The sequence below is a fragment of the Drosophila arizonae genome, chromosome 2, assembly GCF_054131065.1.
Source record: "Drosophila arizonae isolate 15081-1271.41 chromosome 2, UAZ_ARI_1.0, whole genome shotgun sequence".
NCBI lineage: Eukaryota > Metazoa > Arthropoda > Insecta > Diptera > Drosophilidae > Drosophila > Drosophila arizonae.
Window position 1 is genome coordinate 23,221,357 of NC_142922.1, and position 22,141 is coordinate 23,243,497.

The following is a 22,141-nucleotide window of genomic DNA, read 5'->3' on the forward strand; positions in this document are numbered from 1 at the left end:
TGCATTCCCATTTTAACTATCACCCCACTTTTTTTTCTCGACTTAAGTGCAATGTAAAGTAATTGAAAATTGGGAAAAAAAATTATAAATTTTAGAGAACAGTAAGTAATTTTAGATCATTTACAGTCACAATGGATTACAGAATGTAAGCAAATAAGTAAAGATATAATATATATTTATATAAATCGTGGCGCCCCTTTGCGACACATCACAAGGCGGTTGCGGTTACAACATCTTAAGCTGTAATTAAAAGTTAAAATTTGTTATCAAAGCTGGAATCAATAAATCTCTTCTAAATCCTCCCATATACCTGAAATTCTGGCAAAGGCCAAAGCGGACTTCTCGTTGTCGAAGCACTTGCCTATCTCAGCGCAGACGTGCGACGGATCGACATAGGGACGCTCGGACAGATGCATGATGCTGTAGCCGTAAATAGTTATCATTCGCGAGCACTAAAATATAAAGATTAAATAATATAAGATACAGAAATATATCGAATTGGGAATGCATCTACTTACAATGCTATAGTACTTGGCTGGCAAGTCCTCGCAGGCTTGTGAGATCATGTCCCGAATGGTAAATTTGTCGTGATCCTTCTCCGAGCGGAAGAATGGGAACAGAGACTGCGCAATGCCATGGCAAACGCCACACTCAACCACCTCATCGGTGACGACTTGGCTGAAGCAGAGCTGCAGTTTCTGGCACACCTCCTTCGGAGGCACCTTGCTCAGCAGACTGATAATAGCCGAGGCATAGCCGTCGACAAAGGTATCACATTGCTTGCGTATGGTGGTCGGCAGACGTCCACAGACAGCGCGAATGGCCTTCTTGATCTCGTCCTGCTCGGTTTGGTTACGCAGGTCGGCTTCCAGTTTCGTCATGACGAACTCACACAAGACACAGGTGGGCGGCTCATCGACCTTGGTTGACTCCAAGCGCGCCAACTTATCGACCTGCTGCTTGGGCATCACAATTACATCGTATTTCAAGGCCTCATCGATTTCAACTATCAATTGGGAAATTGAATGGACATAAGTTAAGTTTATATATCAACCTTTGTGTATATATTTTGGGCACTTACGATCCTCCTGCTCGCCGCCCAAGCACATGCCAATCTCGGTGCAAATGATTTTCGGTTCCATCTCCCTCAGTAGGAGGTCGGCAATCTGATCACCGTGCTTGTCAATGAATTTATGACACTTGGTGGCCAATGGTTTTTTGAACTTATCGCAAGAGTGCTCTAGCGCGTCCTTAATCTCTGACTTGGTCGTATGCTTGCCAATCCTCTTCTCGACTGTTTTGACAACCTCTTCGCAGAGCAAACAATTGGGAGCGACGCCGAAGTCCTTGTCGAAAGCAATCTGTATGGGCATCTCCTTGCTGGAGTCGATTTCATTGGCTTCTAGTTCCTCGCTGTTGCTGCTGGACGACTTATCGGCCTCCGCGCTATCTATGAGACTGATGCTCATTTCATCCAAATAGTCCTTAGTTTTGGGACACAGTTTCAACTGTACGCAAATCTCTTCTGGCTTGAAGTCGGTGATAAGCATGTCAATGAGCTCATTGGAGTAGGTCTCTACAAAGTCAACGCACTCGTCGCGCAGCTTGTTGGGCAGATGGGTGCACAGGCCGTCAAGAACCTTTCTGATATTATCCTTCGACTTGTTGTCACGAATCTTTATCTGAGCCTGCTCAACGGCAAACAGACAAAGCGGGCAGGTGGGCTTGTCCTGTTGATCGGTTACCGGTGATGGATTGAATACCTCGATATCATCGTGATTCTCAATGTTTCGTGGACACATCTGCATCATGGGGCACACGCTGCGTGGATTCAGACCCTGGATGAGCAATGCAATGACCGCATCGCCGTACATTTCCACAAAGTTGCGGCATTGCGCGGCCACACCCTGTGGTAGCTTAGTGCAAATGTTCTCAACAGTATGCTTAATCTCATCATCGGTAGCAGGCGTGGCCAGCGTTTCCTGAATAAAGTGCAACAGATACTCGCAGATGGTGCACAGTTCACCGCCCTGCACCAAAAGGCCGGGATTAGCGGCTCCCATCAGATGATCGATTGGCAGCTGCATGTCCATAATTTGTTGCTGGCTAAACTTGGGCTCGTTGGCGCCTAACTTCTTGATAGTCACGTGCACTTCGGCAGGGGCAATGGCCGGCAACAAAGGCATGATGGGTGCATCGTGGGTGTTATCCAAGCCTTTGGGGCAAACTCCAATGAGGAAACAAGTGCCATTGGCGTCCAGATTGTTGACCAATGTACTGTAGATGACATGATAGTACTGATCCACAATGCTGATGCACTCATCCTTGAAGCCACGCGACTGTTTGCAGAAGCCCTCGAGAACCTGCTTAAATTCGGTCTCTGTGGTGTTGGCCACAAGCACATCGCGCAAATGTTTCACCAGCTGCTCGCACAGAGCACAGGGAATGTCGTCACCAACGCCGTCCAGAGTAGTCAGTGCCTCCGGTTCCTTCACATCATCCTCGTGTTGATGGTAACGGGCTGCACACACGCCAGACAAATGGCACAGGCCATCTGACCGCAAGTGCTGCTGCATATTCTCGTAGATATCGTTGAAATAGGTCAGTACCAAGTTGGCGCAGCCATCGGAGAAACTGGACATGGTGCCGCACCAGTGCAGCAGCTGCTCAACCATGTCATCGCGGTTGGTAGACTCAAACTTGCTCTGCATCTTGCGCGTGAGCAGATTGCAATTTCCACAGGAGAGCTGAGTCAAGCCAGTCTCCTTGCTTTCTTCCTTCTTGTTATCATTATTATCGATCACTACTTCCTCTTCCTTGAGCGTGCCGTCCAGAGCCGCCTGATATGCGTTATGCAGCAGCTCATCGATGCGAGCGCTGTTGCACAAACCAGCTACCGAACAGACTTGCTGTAAGGGAAATGAGTAAGGTTAAAAAAGAAAATGTAAGCAGATTTTGTATCGGCTACTCACATCAGGATTCATCTGCGAGGACAACGCCTCGACAAGCTCGGGTATGAAGTTGTCAGCCAGAGTAATGCACTCCTTCTGCACTAGCTTGATGGGTATCAGTTTGCAGGAGCCTTCAAATACCTCCTTAATCTCCTCCTCGGTCTCATTGCTGCGCAATTGATCGCGCGCCTGTGTTACCATGTCCTTGCATATCTGGCAAATCGAATCCGTGTCCACGGGCACTGTTCGTTTTTCCCACACGGTCTGAATACAGTGACGGGTAGCCTTGCATTCCTTTGAATTGCTACCGAATGAAACAAAGCGGAATAAGTTAGTCGACTATTCGAAAAAAAAAAGTGCTGCGTTCGCAGTTGGGAAAAACAAATGCCTCAAATGACCCGCAATCATAATCGCTTTTCGTTCAGCTAGAAATTGAAGTCAGCAAAGATCAGAGTCCAAAGCATTAAATGAACCCTCGCAATATCCACTAGTTGAATGCACCCGCAGCAAATTTATCATATACATATGTACACATTCAGATATCGCTTAACAGACAGCGGGAATTATGCTTAAACCGCCCGACCATTTAAAAACAATAATCTGATATTGTAGAGAATTCAGACGCAGTTTATATTCCCCAAAAATTACTGTACGTTTATTAATTCCATGATGTTCTTGATAGGCTGTGGCACACAGTAATGTGCTAATTTTTATTTAACAAACAAATATTGTGTATATACTAGGCAAGATAAGCAGACATACTCATATTTGGAATATACGTATAATGTATATATTCATATATGCACTTATATGTAGCGACTTCTTGTTGCAAAAAATTTGCGACGTTTTCTGTTTATATTTACCATTTTGGTTTGACAAGGAAAACAAAGACGAGTTAAGCGATCCCGTGCACATAAATAAATAAACAAAGAAATATAAGCTAATGGAAAAATACGAAGTAAAATCGATCGATTGCAAAAATTTTGTCTAACTTGTATGAAAGCTGAAGCGTTGATTATTGAAGCATTTGCTAGAAAATGCAATTATATACTTGCAATGGCGTGTTTATGGCGGGTATTGCATATGTATATATGTACATATACATACATACACACTATTCCAACCTAGGGCAAATACAAGTGTAGGTATAACTACAGTTTGGATTAGTCAGAAATCGAATTGATAAGAAAGTGCCAAGTGTTGAATGTAATATATTCAGTTTCATTTATGACGAATAGTTGGCAAAGTTTAACCGAAAGTCGGACAATTGCCGCCCTAAGCTGAGACCAGGCTTTGCTTAAACCCGATTAGTCATCAAAATTTGCGGCTGATTATGCAGCTTACAGATATGTTTATTCATTTGCGCATATGTAATCCGTTGGCTCAGCTGGAATTGCAATTGTTAATTGAATTTAAAACGGAATCGAAACGGAAAACAACACAAATAACACTTACAAAGAGAGTCGTAGACGAAAGAGAGATAATGACAAAGGGAGAAAGAGCGAGAAAGAGAGAGAGACGGAGTGTACGTGTGTGCAAAGTGTAGCTAAAGTTCGCACGTATGACAAGTATGAAAAGAAAACACAGAGAGAAATACTGCTAAAAAAAAAAAAAATTAGAGCAACTGTAAACCGCATAAAAGGTTATCGACGGCACAAACAGTATGGCGGCTCCGCCTTGGATGCCGCGCCGATTGCCTTCCTTATCAAACAGTGCTTCAAGACGAACAATGAACAGTAATAGAAGAAAATATGAGAAACACACAACGGGTTAATAACTGCGTAGTGGCCATTGTCTCACATCTGAACTTATTTAATGCAAACGCGGGAGTTTAGTTTTTCTTTCAGCGGATGACAAAGCTTTTTTACAGTAGTTTCTAGACTCACCTGAGATTGTCGCACCAGTAGGAGGGGCCCCAGGTGCACTTAGTGGCACCTAGCAGAGGCTGCTCAGCAATTGGCGTCGATGAAACGCAAACGCCTAAAATGAAGAGAAACACACAAAGCGTCTTGAAGAATAATATACATACATATGTACATACATTCGTATATGTAAAAGTCTATTGACCAACGTTTAACAAATACGCAATATTCACTATAAACGTCACAACTTACCAAAAACAAACACTGCCAAAATGGCCAAAAGGCCCGCGTTACGCATTTTGTTTTGTGGGTGTGTGTGCTCTCAGAACTGGTGATATTATTAAACCAATTTTACTTTTTTCTTGCCCTTTCAACTGCAACTGCAACTGCACTGAATGAATATTTGATGATTAATGAGAAAAACGAATTGCGTTTGCTTTGCTTTTGTTAATTTTTAGTGTGACCAGGCTCGCTGATCAAAATAAATATATCGGTATATCTATCTATCGACTTATAATAATAAAATATACTAAACATTCTCTTAAGGCTGCCATACAGCTACAAAAACGATTGGTAGCGCTGCCACGTCGTTGAATTAAATTAGGCACACTTGTCAGTGTGCATGTGGACCCGAGTTCAAACCCCGTTGAGACAAAACAAATTAATTTTTCTTATAATTAAAAAAAATAAAAACAATAATAATAAAAATACCACAACTAGCACCTTATCTTTAATTGTTATTGTATGTCATTTGAATTGAGCCCTTGATAAGAAAATACTTGTCATATCAGCAGGCATTCATTTATTAGCTAAACGCTCGAGCTTTGTTTTAATTGTTTTTAAATGTCTTACTCAATAAACTATGGCAATAACCATTGACAAATGTTCTTGAACTTTTGCTGCAGCGTTTAGCTCTCGTAAATGTTTAACCAAACACAGAGGCGTAAGCGCTGAGCGCGCAACAATGCACACAAATTCTATTGTAATTATAGTTAACAGAAATTTAATAATTGATTGATGTTTGATATCAACTTTTTACACCGCATTGTTTTTGATGTTGGGAAAATGCATTTTAATTAGTTGAAATGTTTACACAATATGTGAATATACACATCTTTGCTTATCAAAATGCAATTTTCTATTCAAAACAAACTGAATAAACTGATGCGGTGTGGGAGCTTAACACAGTTGAGAATGTTTGGTGCATTCTCAATGGTAATTGGCTGTTGTTGTTGTTGTTGTTGTTGTTGTCGATATTGAGCTCCCCAGCAGAAAGTCGAGGTCAGCTAGTGGCTGCTGCTGAGTGAATTGGCAAGCGAAATGCCAAATGCAGTCACCGATCTATCTAACCAATATGTCTACAAATCTGTGTCAAGCCGGCGAAGGAAACTTGAAACTCGACTTGGCCTGGCCAAGGTAACGTGGCCAGCAGCCAGCCAGCCAGCTAGCTGCTGGCGATGGTATTTGGTTCTTTACCACATTTAATTGCAGCAGCGCGTGAACTGCACTTGACCATTGACAATGAATTGCGAGGTAATTGACAATGGGTAGGCCTTTTAGAATTTATCCATCTATACGTAAGTTCAGCAAACAATTTTTTTCATTAAAAACGCATAAAAACCTTGCAGGCGAGCCTAGTTTTCACACGGTGGAGAGATACCATTGCCAAAGACCTGTTCGTCTTTTGGGGGAACTCGGCTCGAAATTATTTGTTTGTTGATGGTTCGTTGCGTGACATACTTAGTCGGAGACGGACCGAGAGAGAGAGAGAGATTGTACGCTTGTAACCCTAATTACGTGCGTAATTACGAGTAACCAGCCAACGAGACACAGTTAGAGAAACCTTAAGTGCGTCACATACACTTCATCTAATGGTAAATTGTTTTATTAGGTTGTAAAACTTGTGCAACTTCCTTCATCTAGCGCTTTAATCAGCCAGAGGGCTGCAGCTCGATTCGGGGCGTGTAAAGCCATTGCTAAGCTGCCGCCAAATTGCAGTCATTACCGCTGGATCATTCTTTGAATGCGAATACTGTTGCCCTGAGACCAAGATCAGACCCATGCGGAAATGAACTTGACCTTATCGACGCGCCGATGGTGTGCTAGACCTACAGCAAGCAAGCAACTGTTGCTGCCAGCTGGCTTACTAGCGGTTATGCGAACGGCGTAAAATAAAATTCAAGTTAATCAATTCCGCAACAAATACAATAATAGAGATTTGTTAATATATTTGTGAGTCAAATTTGCTGCTGCTAATGATAATAAACCTGCGAGAAACCAACGGAACACTACAGCGCCAACAACAAAGGCCAGGAAATCCAACCCCACCACCAATAACATTTTCTACCTATGAAGCACACTTTAAATATGATAAACAGTAGACGAAGGCTTCTTCCGCAAAGCAAACTCAACGCAAGAAGATCAAGTTCAAGAGTTTTTGTTTTATAGAAGCGCACACTAGAAGAGATGCATGGACAATGACCGCTATTCATGATGCTCGCCTCGCTCGTCTGCTTTGACCCACTGCAATCAGTCCACAATCAGTCACGTATTCATATTTAACACCTCTCCATCATATGTATCAACTAATTCGGGACGGCGCGAACGCCATTCCCGGCTACCAAAAATTACACGCACGAGTTATTCACATTAGGAATAATCGCAAAGGTCAACTCAGCCGAAAGTGCAATGACCGAGCCTCGCTCCGGAGGAACCGCCTTCGTGATCACGGTTAACCTCTACGCCAGGTAAGTATGCTTTCCTCCGCTCTGGAACAGCCACTCCAATACGGCAGAGTCAGAACCGTTTGAGAATTGTTGTGCGCGCACAAGTGAAATTTTCTACAGCAAGCATGTAGCATGTCAAAGCATGCGCTGCCAACAGTTGAGTATGTGTGCGTGTGAGCGTGTGTTTGTGTGTTCAGCAGCAGGCTAGCATACATTCTGGTCGTGGATAATAAAAGAGGGATGGATTTTGGTTGGCAGACAGCAGAAAGAAGACGTAAAATAGTTAATGTTAAGTTCTAAAAGCATTATGCTTATTGTTTAAAGATAGTTAATTTCTGCAAAGTTATTATTTTGCGGAATTTAACTCATTCGATTTATCAGTTTTTATTATGTGATAAGCACTGCTTATGTATTTATTTACATATTTATATGGTTTATGTCTCTATGGCTTTGTATTTTGCCTCATTCAGCTAAAATAAAAATAATAAAATTATACAAAGCTTGTGTACATATGCATGTATTTTAAATAAACATTTTTAATTATATAATTTCATCAGATAAATCATTTATATGCTCCTCAAATACATATACGTGTACATGAATAAACATTCGTTTCTACTCGACATGAAGCATTCAGCAAAAACAACACTATTTCTGTATATATGAACCAACTCATACTTGTGTCCTTACATTTTTCAACCCCTAACTACTACTACTACCCACATTACATGCAATCCTGTTGCCTTTGCTACTTTCACTTCAGCAGAAATTTTCACAATACAATTCTCAAACTCTCTGACTCTGCCGTATTGGAGTGGCTGTTCCAGAGCGGAGAAAAGCATACTTACCTGGCGTAGAGGTTAACCGTGATCACGAAGGCGGTTCCTCCGGAGCGAGGCTCGGTCATTGCACTTTCGGCTGAGTTGACCTTTGCGATTATTCCTAATGTGAATAACTCGTGCGTGTAATTTTTGGTAGCCGGGAATGGCGTTCGCGCCGTCCCGATTTAATTAATAAATGTAATGTAAATATAAGTATAAATAGTATAAACATACTTTGCATTCATACATACATATGTGTATATATGGAAATACTGAATATATTTATAAAACACGTGTAGGTATATTTCAGGTCTCAGTTGCCGTTCGTTGAATCAGTGTGTCTATCTTCTAAACATCAAATGTTCTTTAGCAATATGGAATCTAAAAGAAATTATTTATGTTTATATTTGCTCCAGAATCCAGGGGGTCCCCCCCGTAACTCGCAATCTTCCATTCCGAGCTTGAAATATAATATAATCGATGAAGGTAAGGTAATCAGCTTATTCAATTGTAAACAATCATATGATTGGAACTAGAAAACATAATGTTCATAAAGACGAAAATACAGAAGTGAAGGATTACTGTCTTAAGTATCGAAGTGCTGAACGCGTAATGACTTGCTTTTTTGACAGAGCTGGTTTTTATTAGACAAGCTGTTAATTTGTGTCTAATTAAAGAACGATTCACTGACCAGATTTTACTTCCCTGACGAATTGTAGACAAAGTTATTTTGACTGCGACGTGATAGAGTAATTATATTTTAAGGAAATGCGCAGAAAACTGTTTATAGGCTAAGACTATATTGATAATCATCTCGTAGTTAAGTTATGCGATGGTATTCATTATAATAGACAGGGGCAAATGAGGTATACACAAACACAACAAATTTGATACCCTGAAGGGTAAAGTTGAACTATTATTGGATACATTCTATCACCCATTGTATTGTCGTGCTCTTCTTAATTGTATAATGTCTCAGAAATTTTAGCATGAAAGTAATTTACATATATTATTCAACAAACTCGTTTGATGTATATTCAAAGCCATCAATGTCATCAATTTCACTGTTTTTATGTATTTTTTGTTTGATAATGCCAGAGGTTCTGTTGAACCCTAATCTGCATACTTTATTTGCAAAATTTTTTGGAAATCTTTTGTTGGATCGTTTTCATAATATGCAAAATGGTTCTTTCTGTCTGAGTATTCTGCTATTCTGCAAATTGGCATGTTTTCCAACAATATGATAATCGACTAAAAAATATCTTAAAAAAAAAAAATGAATATTAAATAAAAGTGTAAAATCAAGATTATAAAAATTAACAAAATCACGGAAAAGTTTTCTCGGCTCTTAAGTTTTTAGCATAGTATCTTATTTTTATGGGGAAACAATATGCCCATCTTGGACTTCTGATGTTTGCTGGGTATTAGAAGGAAACCACAGACATAAACAACGTTTGAATAATACTTGAGGGTAAATAACACGCGTAAGTCTTCAACAGAACTCGATTTGTGTTCGATAGTGTTTTGATTCGAAGTTGATTTGCGATAGAATCAGAGAGGAACCAGTTATACATGGGTTTGATTTCAGCCAGCCATGACCATGAAAATATTTTCCATTATCTAACACAAGCTGCCAATTGTTTTGAATAAGAAAACTTGTCCCCGACCTTGGACCACTTTAAGTAAGAGTTTATTTTTAATTATCATGTTCTAATGGCGAATGCTAAATTGCGAATTTGGCTAATTTATTAAGGTAGGTAGATGACAGAGTAGAGGATAAGTCGACTTGACGTGAGTTATGAAATTCTGACCACTCGAAATAAACGCTCCAATTTCAGTGGCGGACATGACACAGTCAAGTTGTTTTAATTGCACTCATATAATGAAATGTGTATCTACTACTCGACTGGCTGATAGACGGACAGCCTAAGGTTTTAATAGAATCAAAGCGATTCCATCCCAAAAACACCTGCTAATTGCACTCAGAGGCCAACAAATGCAACGACTGAATGCCATAAACGGGTGCCCAAGCTAAGCCGGCAGCCACAAGCCGACCGCCGACAGATGACAGCCGACATAGACCCAACAGAACTGTCGAGCAGTTGTCCACACAGTTTACTGCATACGAATTTTGAGAGACATGCAAGGGCAGCAATTAAAGCCAAATGCTGCAAGCAGGCTTAATCAACCGACTAATACACTGTACAATCAGTGAAATAACTGAAGAGCAACAGAATAGTAGTAATAGTAGTAGTAGTAGTTTTTAAGTGCAACTATCATAGGTGTCAGGGCATAGCTGGTAATATTTCGGCCAGTTCTGGTAATTTCTTAACAACATTTCCCAGAAATGCCCCTATATATGAAGGATCGAGGCAAGGCTACAACAACTGGCAAATCGTCACAAGATATGCCCTCTTTTAATATGCGAACGATGAATTGTAGTCATAAATGCACAAAAATTATGGCAAAATTTGAATTGCCACAAAACACCAGCCGCAGCAGCAACAGTTGCAAAGCGCCGACTCATGTTGAACATATATATATATATATGTGAAGATATGTACATATACCTGTATATATCTTTATAAACAAGACAATAGCAGTTGGAGGAAACTATTACTAATACAGAAATGAGTACGGGCCGAGTAGTAGTAGATTTTCTACTACGTTTTCACAGCGTCTATGCGATCGGCTTCATCTCCGGCTCACACTCGCAGCAGCCGAACTGAGCCACGAAGCTCGAAAAGCCGAAACGCCAAGCCGAAATTTTAGCACTTCTTTTTAAATTTTTATGCAAACTCGAGCTATTTGTTAGTTGTGTGTCGGAGTTCGCGGCGTTTGTATCGAATAGAGAGCACGAAACCGGGTCCGGGTCAAAATCGAACAGCACAAAATCGCATTTGATATTCTGTGTGTATCTGTGAAGGACATGCCAAAGGCTGGAAGCCAAGTGTAAAACGATTCTTTTCTTAAAATGTCCTCAAAAGTTTTTAGTTCATTGATGGCCGAGAGCATTTTGCTCTCCAAAGCCGCTCAGATCATATCGGGATATTCCCCTATAACGATATTTCTGCTGGCAACGATCATAATATCTCTAGTGGTCTATAATAAGAGACGCGCGCGTTGGGTGAAATATATTGAAAAAATACCAGGACCTGCCGCTCTGCCCTTTCTGGGAAATGCAATCGAAATGAATGTGGATCATGATGGTGAGTATGCTGTCGTTGATCTATAAGTTAGATCTTTTGTTGACTGGACCCTGAAAAGCGATCTGATCTGATTGAATAAGCCAATATGACTTGCAGTAAATAAAGCGTAGACGCGGTATTAGGTGCTAATTAATAGACAAGCGAAACAAGATCAACACGATCAGTGAATGCCTACGTGAATCAATAAAAGTGTGCCCCGTATTTAGTTGTTCCTAAATTTTATAGAACTTTATGCTACTTTCAGTTTCACTTTCATTTTTCTCTGCTCGGAATCTCACAGAGTCCATTTTTATAGGGGCCGAATCAGACGGGCTAATAAATACCAAATACACAAATAATGTAGTGCAAAAATGTGCTAATAAAATGGTAATTGTCATATTGATGATACAAATATTAAGGTTTGAACTATAACAGAGTAGAATATTTGTTTAACATACAGATGAGCTTCATTTGTCGTATATAATTACTATATATCGCTTCATTTTTACACAATAACAGAATTCACACTTGCTGTGATTCAGAAAAATTTGTATATGTAAATTATTTTGTATTATATATAATGTATTTTGTAATATCCAATCTACTTGTGTAATTTTGCATAGAAAAGTCTGTAATCAGACCTTCAAAATAAAATAAACACAAATATCCATACATAGTGTGCATCACATAATTATTTTAATTTTTTGGCAAATGCCAAATTTGAACTTGATATGAAGTAAGCTGGCAAAAACTTTCACCAACTCGAAAGAAAAACATAAAAACATAACAAGCTTCAAATAGGGCCCTTTCGGTAGTGTAAATAGCGGAAATTCGACATTTGCTGATTGAATGAAATTAACTCGAAGACAATGTTGAGCAACTTTATAAAGAACCGAAGCAGCTATAAAAACGGTAGTCGATCGTAAATATAGCTAAACAACAAAACAAAATAATAAAACACTTGAGATATTGTAAAATAAATGGTCGTAAAACTCTGGGGCACACAAAACTCCCAAAAAGGTCTTAGGCAAGCCATGGGTCTGAGCCGGACGTGTGCTTGCATTGATCTTGGACTTGCTCTTGCTTGATCTTGATCTTGATCTTGGCATTCAAAAGTAGCTAAAAACCACCGAAACAGCATTTGTAGCTGATAAACATAAGAGTCGTTCGGAAAAGCACCAGACATTGAACGTTCAATCGAATGATTAAGTCACTAAGCTAATCTAATATAATAGTTCCGCAACAACAAGAAATATAGAAGCATATGTATATCAATTAACACACATTTAAATGCGGAAGCGTTTTATTGAAACACAAGAAGCACGCATAGATTTATAGTTACATAGATTAAAAGCAACATGTATAGATACATAGATACATAGATGCATAGATACATAGATACATAGATACATAGATACATAGATACATAGACACATAGATACATAGATACATAGATACATAGATACATAGATACATAGATACATAGATACATAGATACATAGATACATAGATACATAGATACATAGATACATAGACACATAGATACATAGATACATAGATACATAGATACGGGCTACAGCTTGTTCAGTTGGTCAAGTTCAAGATGAAATGTTAATTGTGTAGCAAACATGTCTTTAATAAATTATTGAACTGTATGCCTAATTTCCATATTATGCTATAATAACGATTTATATTCTGCTGCAGGGGCTTTTTGATTTGTTTTTGTTATACGGCTGGTTCTTTGTTGTCGGTTCTTTGTTATAGATGTTGCCAGGCAGAGCTAAGTGAAGTTGTTTTTCTGGCTAGATGAGAATTTGGTAACGTTCACTTCAATGCTGAGCACTGACGGAAGTTACCTGCCTTCGAGGCATACTCGTAACTTTTGGGCAACAGGTTTAATTATGCCTTCAGTCGCATTAATAAATTAGATTTTGAATGCATTCAAATTGTCTTTTATGTCTCTGGATAGAACAAACTAAAGGAGAAATACTTATTTGATACCATTTAAGTGATATAAATATTTGCAATGTCATATAAAACCCCACCCAAACCTGATCCTAAGCAAATGTTAAGTGTATCTTAAAAAAGACAATTTAATTTATTTTATGGCGAAGAATAAACCAAAATAAGTATGGAGTTTACGAATCTTTTTCAAAAATATTATTTTAATAAATATAATATAATAAAAAAATTGTATTTGAAATAATTCTTAGAAAAGAAGTTTGCGAAAAGTTAGTGTATTCAAATCGCAAACCCAATCAATGACTATACTTTATTATCTAACAAATTAATCTTTTTTTTTTTTAGTAAGTTCTTAGCGAAGAAATATATGCAAATATTCAAATGAAATATTAATTATATGCTCATGGCTCTTGGCTATTTTTTATTTATTTTGCGGGTCGCAGATGTTTCTTGTGTTCAGTTCAAGGCAGTCGAGGAACTTGTTGCGATTTATAAATTCTGTGTATCTAATCGTGCCGATGGGGGCTGCCCCTGCAGCAACAACTCGAATTAACTTAAGCGTTCTCTAATATTCAATTGAAAAATGATTTAAGAGCACTTCGAGCGACCAAACAGTAGCATCCACATGCTGCATGACGCAGCAATAAATTGTGTTGGCTCAAGGTCGAGTCGGTGGCCCAACTGCCAGAGATTCTTAATTCATAATTATCCGACTACAAAATGCTTAAGACTGGCAACATATTTGAAGTGTATACAGACACCAAGGCCGGCATCGGGTTTTATGAATTCAAGTTCTAATGCTAAGAACATTTGGCAGTCAAAGCCAAGTTGTCTGGCTCTGTCTGCTGAATCTGACTCTCAATCCGAGTTTGAGTTTCGACTTGAGTTTGAGCTTTAGTTTTGAGTCGTTGTGGTCGTGGTTGGTAGCGGCTTGGCATTGGCTGCCAGCTAAATTTGACAAGCGCATTAACAGCAACTGTTGCCATAATAATACTTGAGATAACCTTTGTGGAGTCTATGTTTATATTCAATTATAAAATTAAGCCAAATATACAACCCTTACTTTTATATTTCTAGTTCATTATATTAGATTATTAGCAACTCTACAAGATTTTTTATTTCTTATTTAATGTGCCACAATTTGGGCCCAATGACAAATTGTTGCATCTCATGAAGCGACTCATAAATTCAAATTGTTAACGCAATTTAAGCCAGCCAAACTTTTTGTGACTCTTTTACGTCCAGTTTGTCAACAAGCTGTTCAGCAGCGGCAACAGCAGCAACAACACCAACATCAGCCCACTAAAAAACATAATGAATATTGTGAGCCGGTCAAATATTTGATATGCCTTTTGTTTTGCTTCTCTTTTTTTTTTTTTGCTTTTTTTTTTTGCATGTAGGAAATTTGATTGTTACCTATTTTTCGCCATGATAAAACATGCAGACTTCCGACCAGCTGGCCAGCAGCGGCTCCGAGGGAGCTGGGCGGGTGATCAGAGTAGGCGATGCCACATACCCGCAGTTCGGACAGCCATAAAGGGGGCAGCAATAGCCGCTTGTCTTTTAGGTGTTGCTCCTCTTCTTCTTTCTTCAACAATTCGTGTTGACGCTTGAGCTTTGGGTTACATAAAATCATTATTAGACATCTCTGAAAGAGATGGTGAGTGTGTGTTTTATTTTTTTTTTATTGTTGTTGTTGTTGTCTTTTTAGTTGAGTGTATGTGTGTGTCATCGTTTTAATTAATGCAGCAATCGAGCAGAAAACCGGGCTGCATGAGCAACGTGCGCCGGCTCAGGTTTCTCGTCCAGCAATAAAGGGCAAAGAAAAACCCAAGAAGCTGCCTAGACAGAGCAGCTTATGTTATTTATGTTTACCTACGTGATAAACAAGTGTAACATATTAAAATTAACACAGCGTTTTACATGATGACGGCCTTGATTGCTTCTCACACACGATTTGTAAGCTTTTATTTTTCTTTAATTGATGTCGCAAACAATTTTCACACGTGCACTGAAAACCTAGGTGAATTGCACAGCCTCTATAAATAAAGCTCAAAATAAAAGTGAAGCTAGTCTGTATAGGATGTGAACCAATATGATAAAGATTTCGTATGCATGATTCATTAAAAACAGGCGAGTTGCTTATAATAATTTAATTAGAGTTTATTTATATAGAGAAGCCTAAGAATAATTAAGTAATTAAGTCTACTAAATCAGAATAAGATTTACGAGCGTTACACACTATATTTAAGATCTTTATGTCGCTTTAACGCTGTGGAGGAAGCTCTTTTATCTTATATCTGAAATTTAGGGCTGCTTGGCTGCTTCCTACTGCTTACCCTACTTCTTTACACTGTTGTTTTATGTTCACGTGGTATATTCAAATTGATCTGGTAGTCATCTGGCAGTCCAAACATTGGCCCCAACATAGACAGCGAAACTATTTATTATTATTATTATTTATGCGTACTTAAACGCTCGTTAACTGTCTGTCAGTCAGGCATTCAGCTGGCTCGCAGATCACAGACCATTGAGACAAATTCGTAACTGGTTTCTGTTTGTTTGTGTTCTTTAATCGTTTTACAGAGCTATTCAATCGAGTCATAGGCATGCAGAAACTTTGGGGCACACGCATTGGCATCAACCGCGTCTGGCAGGGCACCTCGCCGCGCGTGCTGCTCTTCGAGCCGGAAACCGTGGAGGTAAGTGAACAATTAGCAGCAGTCATCATAGACAGAGAGCTGTGTAACATTTACGATATCTGTCTTATAGCCCATACTGAACAGTCAGAAGTTTGTGAACAAGAGTCACGACTACGACTATCTGCATCCCTGGCTGGGCACAGGTCTGCTGACCAGCACAGATCGCAAATGGCATTCCCGCAGAAAGGTCAGTCGATAAACTGATGCATATGTGTATATATCTATATTTATATTTAATTCACATCTGCAGATTCTGACGCCCGCCTTTCATTTCAAAATCTTGGATGATTTCATTGATGTTTTCAACGAGCAAAGCGCCGTCTTGGCTCGCAAACTGGCCGTGGAGCTGGGCAGCGAGGCGTTCAACATATTCCCCTACGTCACACTCTGCACTTTGGACATCGTGTGCGGTAAGTGTCAATGTTACAATTTCATCTAGGCACAGCTAGAGCATATCAAATAACCTACTGCTAATTGCGTCACAGAAACTGCCATGGGTCGCAAAATCTATGCACAGAGCAACAGCGAGTCGGAGTACGTGAAGGCGGTCTATGGGTAAGTCTGGACTACCAAAAGAATAAATAATATTATAATATACAGTTCGAGGAACTAGCATTCAATTGCTCAAGCTATAAGCGAAAGGTTATCAGAGGCAACAGGGAAAGGGACATGATATTGAGAGCTGTCAGTGCAAATGTCAAATACTTTCCCACACACACTCCACATTCGCATTATGATTGCGTGTGTGTGTGCTGTGTTTTGGGGTGCTCTTCACTCAAGCGAAAAATATGCGAGATTAAGATGTCAATGGAAAATGCTGCTGCTGTTGCTGCTGATAACATGCCTCATAAAGCGCACAGATACTCGGACAGGCAGACAAACTGTCAGAAAGACAGTCACAGCGACCGACCACCCGACAGACAGGCAGACAGACAGACAGACAGGCAGGCAGTCATTCTAACACTTGACTAACTTTCAATTTAATGCAACACTTTTTCCATCTCTTTGACAACCCTCACGCACACACACAGCATTGGCTCCATTGTGCAGAGTCGCCAGGCCAAGATCTGGCTGCAAAGCGATTTGCTTTTCCGCCTCACGGAGGATTACAAGACTCATCAGAGCTATATTAATACGCTCCATGGCTTCTCCAATATGGTGATACGTGAACGCAAAGCGGAGTTGGCTAACAACAACAATAACAACAACAACAATGAAATGCCCGACGCCTACGATGATCTGGGCAAGAAGAAGCGCCTGGCATTCCTCGATCTACTGATTGACGCATCCAAAGAGGGCACAGTACTATCCAATGTGAGTGTGGAAAACCATTAAGGAAATTATTCGACATATTCATATCACATTTATAGGAGGATATTCGTGAGGAGGTGGATACATTTATGTTTGAGGGTCATGACACAACCTCCGCCGCCATCTCGTGGACATTGTTTTTGCTGGGCGCCAATCCCGAGTACCAGGAGCGAGTTGTCGAGGAGCTGGAGTCCATATTTGGCAATGACACAGAGACACCGGCCACAATGAAAAATCTGCTCGACATGCGTTATTTGGAGTGCTGCATCAAAGATGCACTCCGACTGTTTCCCAGTGTGCCCATGATGGCACGTATGGTGGGCGAGGATGTAACCATCGGTAGGTGATCCAATGGACTATCTTTGGTTATCTTTTAATATCTGTGTTCGTTTAGGTGGCAAACTGGTGCCCGCTGGCACGCAGGCTATCATCATGACCTATGCGCTGCATCGCAACCCGCGCGTCTTTCCCAAGCCCGAGCAGTTCAATCCTGACAACTTCCTGCCCGAGAACTGCGCCGGTCGCCATCCGTTCGCCTATATACCCTTCAGCGCTGGTCCGCGCAACTGCATCGGGCAGAAGTTTGCCATTTTGGAGGAGAAGGCTGTCATCTCGACAGTGTTGCGCAAATACAAGGTCGAGTCTGTCGATCGTCGCGAAGACCTGACGCTGCTCGGCGAACTGATTCTGCGACCCAAGGATGGCCTCAGAGTAAAGATCACACCACGCCACTAAGGCGGCAACTCATCCAAAGTATTTTAACTTGTATATATTTAGTTAAGGTTGAGTATTAAGTAAAAATATGCTAAATTAGCGAGCTCCATTGCCTCTGAACTTCTAACTCAGTGAACTTATTGTTTAGTATGTAATTTTATTATGAATAAAAAATACTTAATCAAAAGACTTGGCGCTTTTCTTGTAATAATCGGGTTATATATGCCAATTCATAGCTATCTGTTCATAAGTTCAGCTGATTTAAAAAAGCTGAAAATAAACAATTGAATGTTTTCATATGCCTTATAAATTCGTCATATTATTATTATTATTATTATAATTATTATTTTAATGACACATATTCATAATAAATTATTAATTGGGGAAGGATTTGATATTTTATACTCACAGTAAGCGAACTTACCTAATACCTCTGCTATTTGGTACAGTTTCGTGTAGTGCGATTAGCCAAGACATCAACCACACATTAAGATCAGAGAGTTCAAGCAGAAAAGCACGTGACCAATAGATGGCGCCACTAGTGTCATCCGAGCGAGTTTCAGATACCAATTAACATGTTCATTGCAAACAACTTTACCTGCGCACTCGACACGTTTTCACTGGAATGGAAAATGGACAATCATCAAGTCATCAACAAATGGCGCCATTTGGCTTTTGGCTTTGCCTCCGTGTGCTTGTGTGCGCGAGCATGCTAGTGTGAGTGTTGTGCGCTGTGACCCGTTTCCTTTTCGCAATTGGATCGGCGCCAGGGCTTAAAAGCAACTTAAGTGCGCTTACGCAGTGTAATGCACAAATAAATGCGCACCGCAAATAAATGGGCAGGGTAGCCAGAGTGGGCGGGGAAAGGCAGCGAAGGGCAGGGCGCATGGGCTGGCGATTGTTAGTAATATCTAAATGGATATTATGAGCATATGTACATCGAGGCGAAGGCGGGACGTGCGCATTGAATAACTCCTAGTGGAGCTGAAATAGATAACTACATAGATCGATAGGTTACCCAGAGGTAGATAAGCACAGCTGGAGGAGACCCTGGAGGAGGAGGTGGCGGCCAGTCGTCGTTGGCGTCGAATGGGCAAACAATCAATTAGAATGGCAAAATCTTGCTAAATATTAGTAATCCGGCGAACGCAAAAGGGTCTTAAAATCTAATTCCCCCGCGAGACAAGAAATAACTAAAATATGCGATTGAAAAATGGCAAAAATTTGCCTTTACGAAACAACAATGAGAAATGAAAAGCGAACAATGAAAATTGCACCCGACCGAGAGCCCCAGAATTGTGCACAACTTGTGACCGTGGTCAATTGCACGAATCGAATCACTCGAATGTTGGCACTTGGAGAGGCGATGCAATAAATCGATTTCCAATTGCAGTTCTAGTTCCAGTTGCAGTTGCAGTTGCAGTTGTTTTATTAATTTATGAATTTACAATGTCAACGATGATTATTTATTTTAGTTTAATGGCGGGCTTAAAAACCAATCGATCAAAACTCGCCCGATTGCCATCGAGTAGAGCGAATGTGTCACTCTGCAGCTAAAACCGGATACTGACAGAAGACATTTGCCTTTCTTTTTCAATTATCTATCTGCTCGCACGATATCTAAGCCATATGTAAATATGCTTTGATTTCCATTGGGTAAGAGTAGCAAATGTCAACTATATCAGTTTGGGTTGGCTACTGGAAATGACTTTTTGTTTTTGTTTTGCTTCTGCTAATAGAGCTGCCAAGAATAGAGTATGTGATTGGCTTTTGCTTTGCTATCTACAAAGACGAACCATGGGAAGAACTTAACTCTGAAATTTTGATTAGGAAAATTCTTAAGTTTAATATGTTCAATCAAATATTTCCTATCAAAGAATAGGATTGGGCAGTATATGAACACAAATTGGAATATCCAAGATAACTCGAAGTCTGATACTACATAGAGATATGAAAAGAAGTTATCAAGAAATGGTAGAAATACAGATTTATCCAAAATTCTCTACTCGTATACAAACTATACGATCTATTAGGATAGATACCCGCTCCATGGGGACACTGGGACACTAACCAACGTTAAATATTATATATTAGCAACTCGCACTAAGATGATAGTGACAAAAGCATATGGTCTCGGAGCAAAGAAAAAGTTTCGACGTCTGTCCCAGTGCTGTGCCTGGCAAAAGAGCAGAAGTAATTATGCGTGCCGTAGGCATTGTCATCGCTGCCTTTGAACCCGCACTCAGACGTCACTTAAACGGATTGCGCCTGGCACATCAAAACAAATTGCACTCCCTCGTGTATAGCAGACAAATCTGATTTGAAAAACATTTACAAACGCAAATCGCAAGTTAGCAACAGTCAAAGGAAACGAAGGGAAGGGAACTAAAAGCCACCCCTGGAAAACATTTGATGTGTGAACTTTGGCACGGGCAGGGAAGCGCCGATGCGCCGTAGAGTAGAAGCGTTGAAGCATTGAAGCGCTGGCCAAGGACAGCCTAATTTGATTGACGTTGACGTCAACGCGGCGGCACAATGTGGGAACCGAGCACAAAAGTTGTTAGCCTGAAGCGTCGATGGGAGCTGAGGTGGCAGCGGGGCAAGTGAAAGTTGCTTTTGGCAGTGGCTTTGCGGGCAGGTAGCCAAAAGGCGGACACTGCTGTCGGCACAACAAGAAGGCAGAGGCACACAGGCCGGGAAATGATATCCAAACAAACTCAATTTGGTTGGCTGCCAACGCGCGTTTGATAGATTAGCAGCGAGAACGAAAGAGGCGCGTCGACGACGACGCCGACACGTGGCTGGACGCTAACTGGTCCAGGCGGATGCAGCTGCCGGGGCAGAGCGGGGCGTACGCCATGTCTGCTGATACGTTTGCCATTTGACGCCCGGGCGATGGGCGAGCATACAAAATTGATTTGCTTAAATATTTGCCATTGCCGCTGTCTACATTAAACAGCTGGTGCATGGGATGAGCAGAGCAGAGCAGAGCAGAGCAGGGCTGAGCGGACCGGAGCGGAGCGGGGCAGACACGTGTCAAGCCTGCACTTGCAGTTGTTCTGGCGACACGTGACATCTCGGCAAATTAAACATGCCCCACAATGCCAACTAGAAGAGGAAACAAAAAGTCTAACAATGCAGAAAATTGAAAAACAATCAAAAACGCAACCACAGCTAGAGGAAACCAAGGCTGTAGCTGAAGTTAAGTGCTGGCATCCTGTGCGGCAGAGCAGTAACCCCTCTAGCTCTGTTTCCTCTGCTATTTGCACAGAGCGCGCGCTTCGATTCGAGCCGCTTTATTTGGCCATAATTAGCTTAATGCGAACAACCAGGATATCTAGCAGGACACGGCCGTAGCACACGGTCCAGGATACTCGCTCGTCCTGCTCCTGCTGCTATATTGTTGCTGCTACTGTTGTCGTGCGTGTCCTTGCTGCCAAATTGCCAGGCCAATGGCAAAGTAAACAAACGTCCTGCAACGCAACAATGTCAACAAAAATGCCAGAAAAAATAAGAAAATCAAATTAATTTGCAAGAAACGAATTTTGAATACTCTACCTGATAGAGAAGATCTATAATTATAGCGAAACACTAATATCAAGCATTCCAATTTTTAGCAATGTAAATCATATATACATTTATATATATATACTAAATATTAAGAATTTATTTATTTATATATACAATTTGCAATTTAAATACTTTGACATGAAATTCTTTTAATCCAAGTTTTCAGATTCATAGGTTCTAGAGATTATTTTTATTAACAAATAATCTTGCATAGTTCAGACATGACTTAACAGAATCTCAATTTATTTGAATCAGAAAGCTTTGCTAAATTATTGTACAATATATATTTATAAAATATGATTCATCTAGAAATTTATTATCAGTGTTGGAATTT

The 22,141-nt window shown here is 40.4% G+C and overlaps 2 protein-coding genes, 1 long non-coding RNA gene and 2 other non-coding genes across 5 annotated transcripts; 2 read left to right on the forward strand and 3 right to left on the reverse strand.

Annotated features, from left to right (window-relative positions):
• Positions 1-69: 69 nt before the first annotated feature.
• Positions 70-5,275, reverse strand: Sap-r (prosaposin). Its single transcript, XM_018015681.2, has 7 exons — positions 5,066-5,275; positions 4,838-4,931; positions 2,973-3,255; positions 1,082-2,909; positions 519-1,006; positions 311-452; positions 70-240 (listed from the first exon to the last, which is right to left on the reverse strand). The coding sequence occupies exons 1-7, from the start codon at positions 5,109-5,111 to the stop codon at positions 236-238; spliced, it is 2,886 nt and encodes a 961-aa protein (XP_017871170.1). The 5' UTR covers positions 5,112-5,275; the 3' UTR covers positions 70-235.
• LOC149270588 (uncharacterized) lies at positions 3,624-4,830 on the reverse strand. The gene is made up of 2 exons (XR_016268737.1): positions 4,407-4,830; positions 3,624-4,338 (listed from the first exon to the last, which is right to left on the reverse strand). It is a non-coding gene; the product is annotated as an uncharacterized LOC149270588 (long non-coding RNA).
• Positions 5,276-7,402: 2,127 nt separating the features above from the next.
• On the reverse strand, positions 7,403-7,568 carry LOC149270589 (U1 spliceosomal RNA). The gene has a single exon (XR_016268838.1). It is a non-coding gene; the product is annotated as a U1 spliceosomal RNA (small nuclear RNA).
• An 811-nt stretch (positions 7,569-8,379) lies between these two features.
• LOC149270590 (U1 spliceosomal RNA) lies at positions 8,380-8,545 on the forward strand. Its single transcript, XR_016268827.1, has one exon. It is a non-coding gene; the product is annotated as a U1 spliceosomal RNA (small nuclear RNA).
• Positions 8,546-11,159: 2,614 nt separating this feature from the next.
• On the forward strand, positions 11,160-18,426 carry Cyp4c3 (Cytochrome P450 4c3). Its single transcript, XM_018000806.2, has 8 exons — positions 11,160-11,569; positions 16,097-16,212; positions 16,283-16,399; positions 16,463-16,622; positions 16,698-16,767; positions 17,244-17,526; positions 17,583-17,862; positions 17,918-18,426. Exons 1-8 carry the CDS (start codon positions 11,335-11,337, stop codon positions 18,256-18,258), a joined length of 1,602 nt encoding a protein of 533 aa, XP_017856295.1. The 5' UTR covers positions 11,160-11,334; the 3' UTR covers positions 18,259-18,426.
• Positions 18,427-22,141: the final 3,715 nt, after the last annotated feature.

Excerpts from the sequence above, each read along its gene's own strand:
- Sap-r (XM_018015681.2), bottom strand. The coding sequence starts at position 5,111 with ATGCGTAACGCGGGCCTTTTGGCCATTTTGGCAGTGTTTGTTTTTG. Across the intron at positions 2,910-2,972 it reads CCTCGCAGATGAATCCTGAT|CAAGTCTGTTCGGTAGCTGG; the intron begins GTGAGTAGCCGA and ends TTTCCCTTACAG. Across the intron at positions 453-518 it reads CAGCCAAGTACTATAGCATT|TGCTCGCGAATGATAACTAT; the intron begins GTAAGTAGATGC and ends TTTATATTTTAG.
- Cyp4c3 (XM_018000806.2), top strand. The coding sequence starts at position 11,335 with ATGTCCTCAAAAGTTTTTAGTTCATTGATGGCCGAGAGCATTTTGCTC. Across the intron at positions 11,570-16,096 it reads AATGAATGTGGATCATGATG|AGCTATTCAATCGAGTCATA; the intron begins GTGAGTATGCTG and ends ATCGTTTTACAG. Across the intron at positions 16,400-16,462 it reads AATGGCATTCCCGCAGAAAG|ATTCTGACGCCCGCCTTTCA; the intron begins GTCAGTCGATAA and ends TCACATCTGCAG.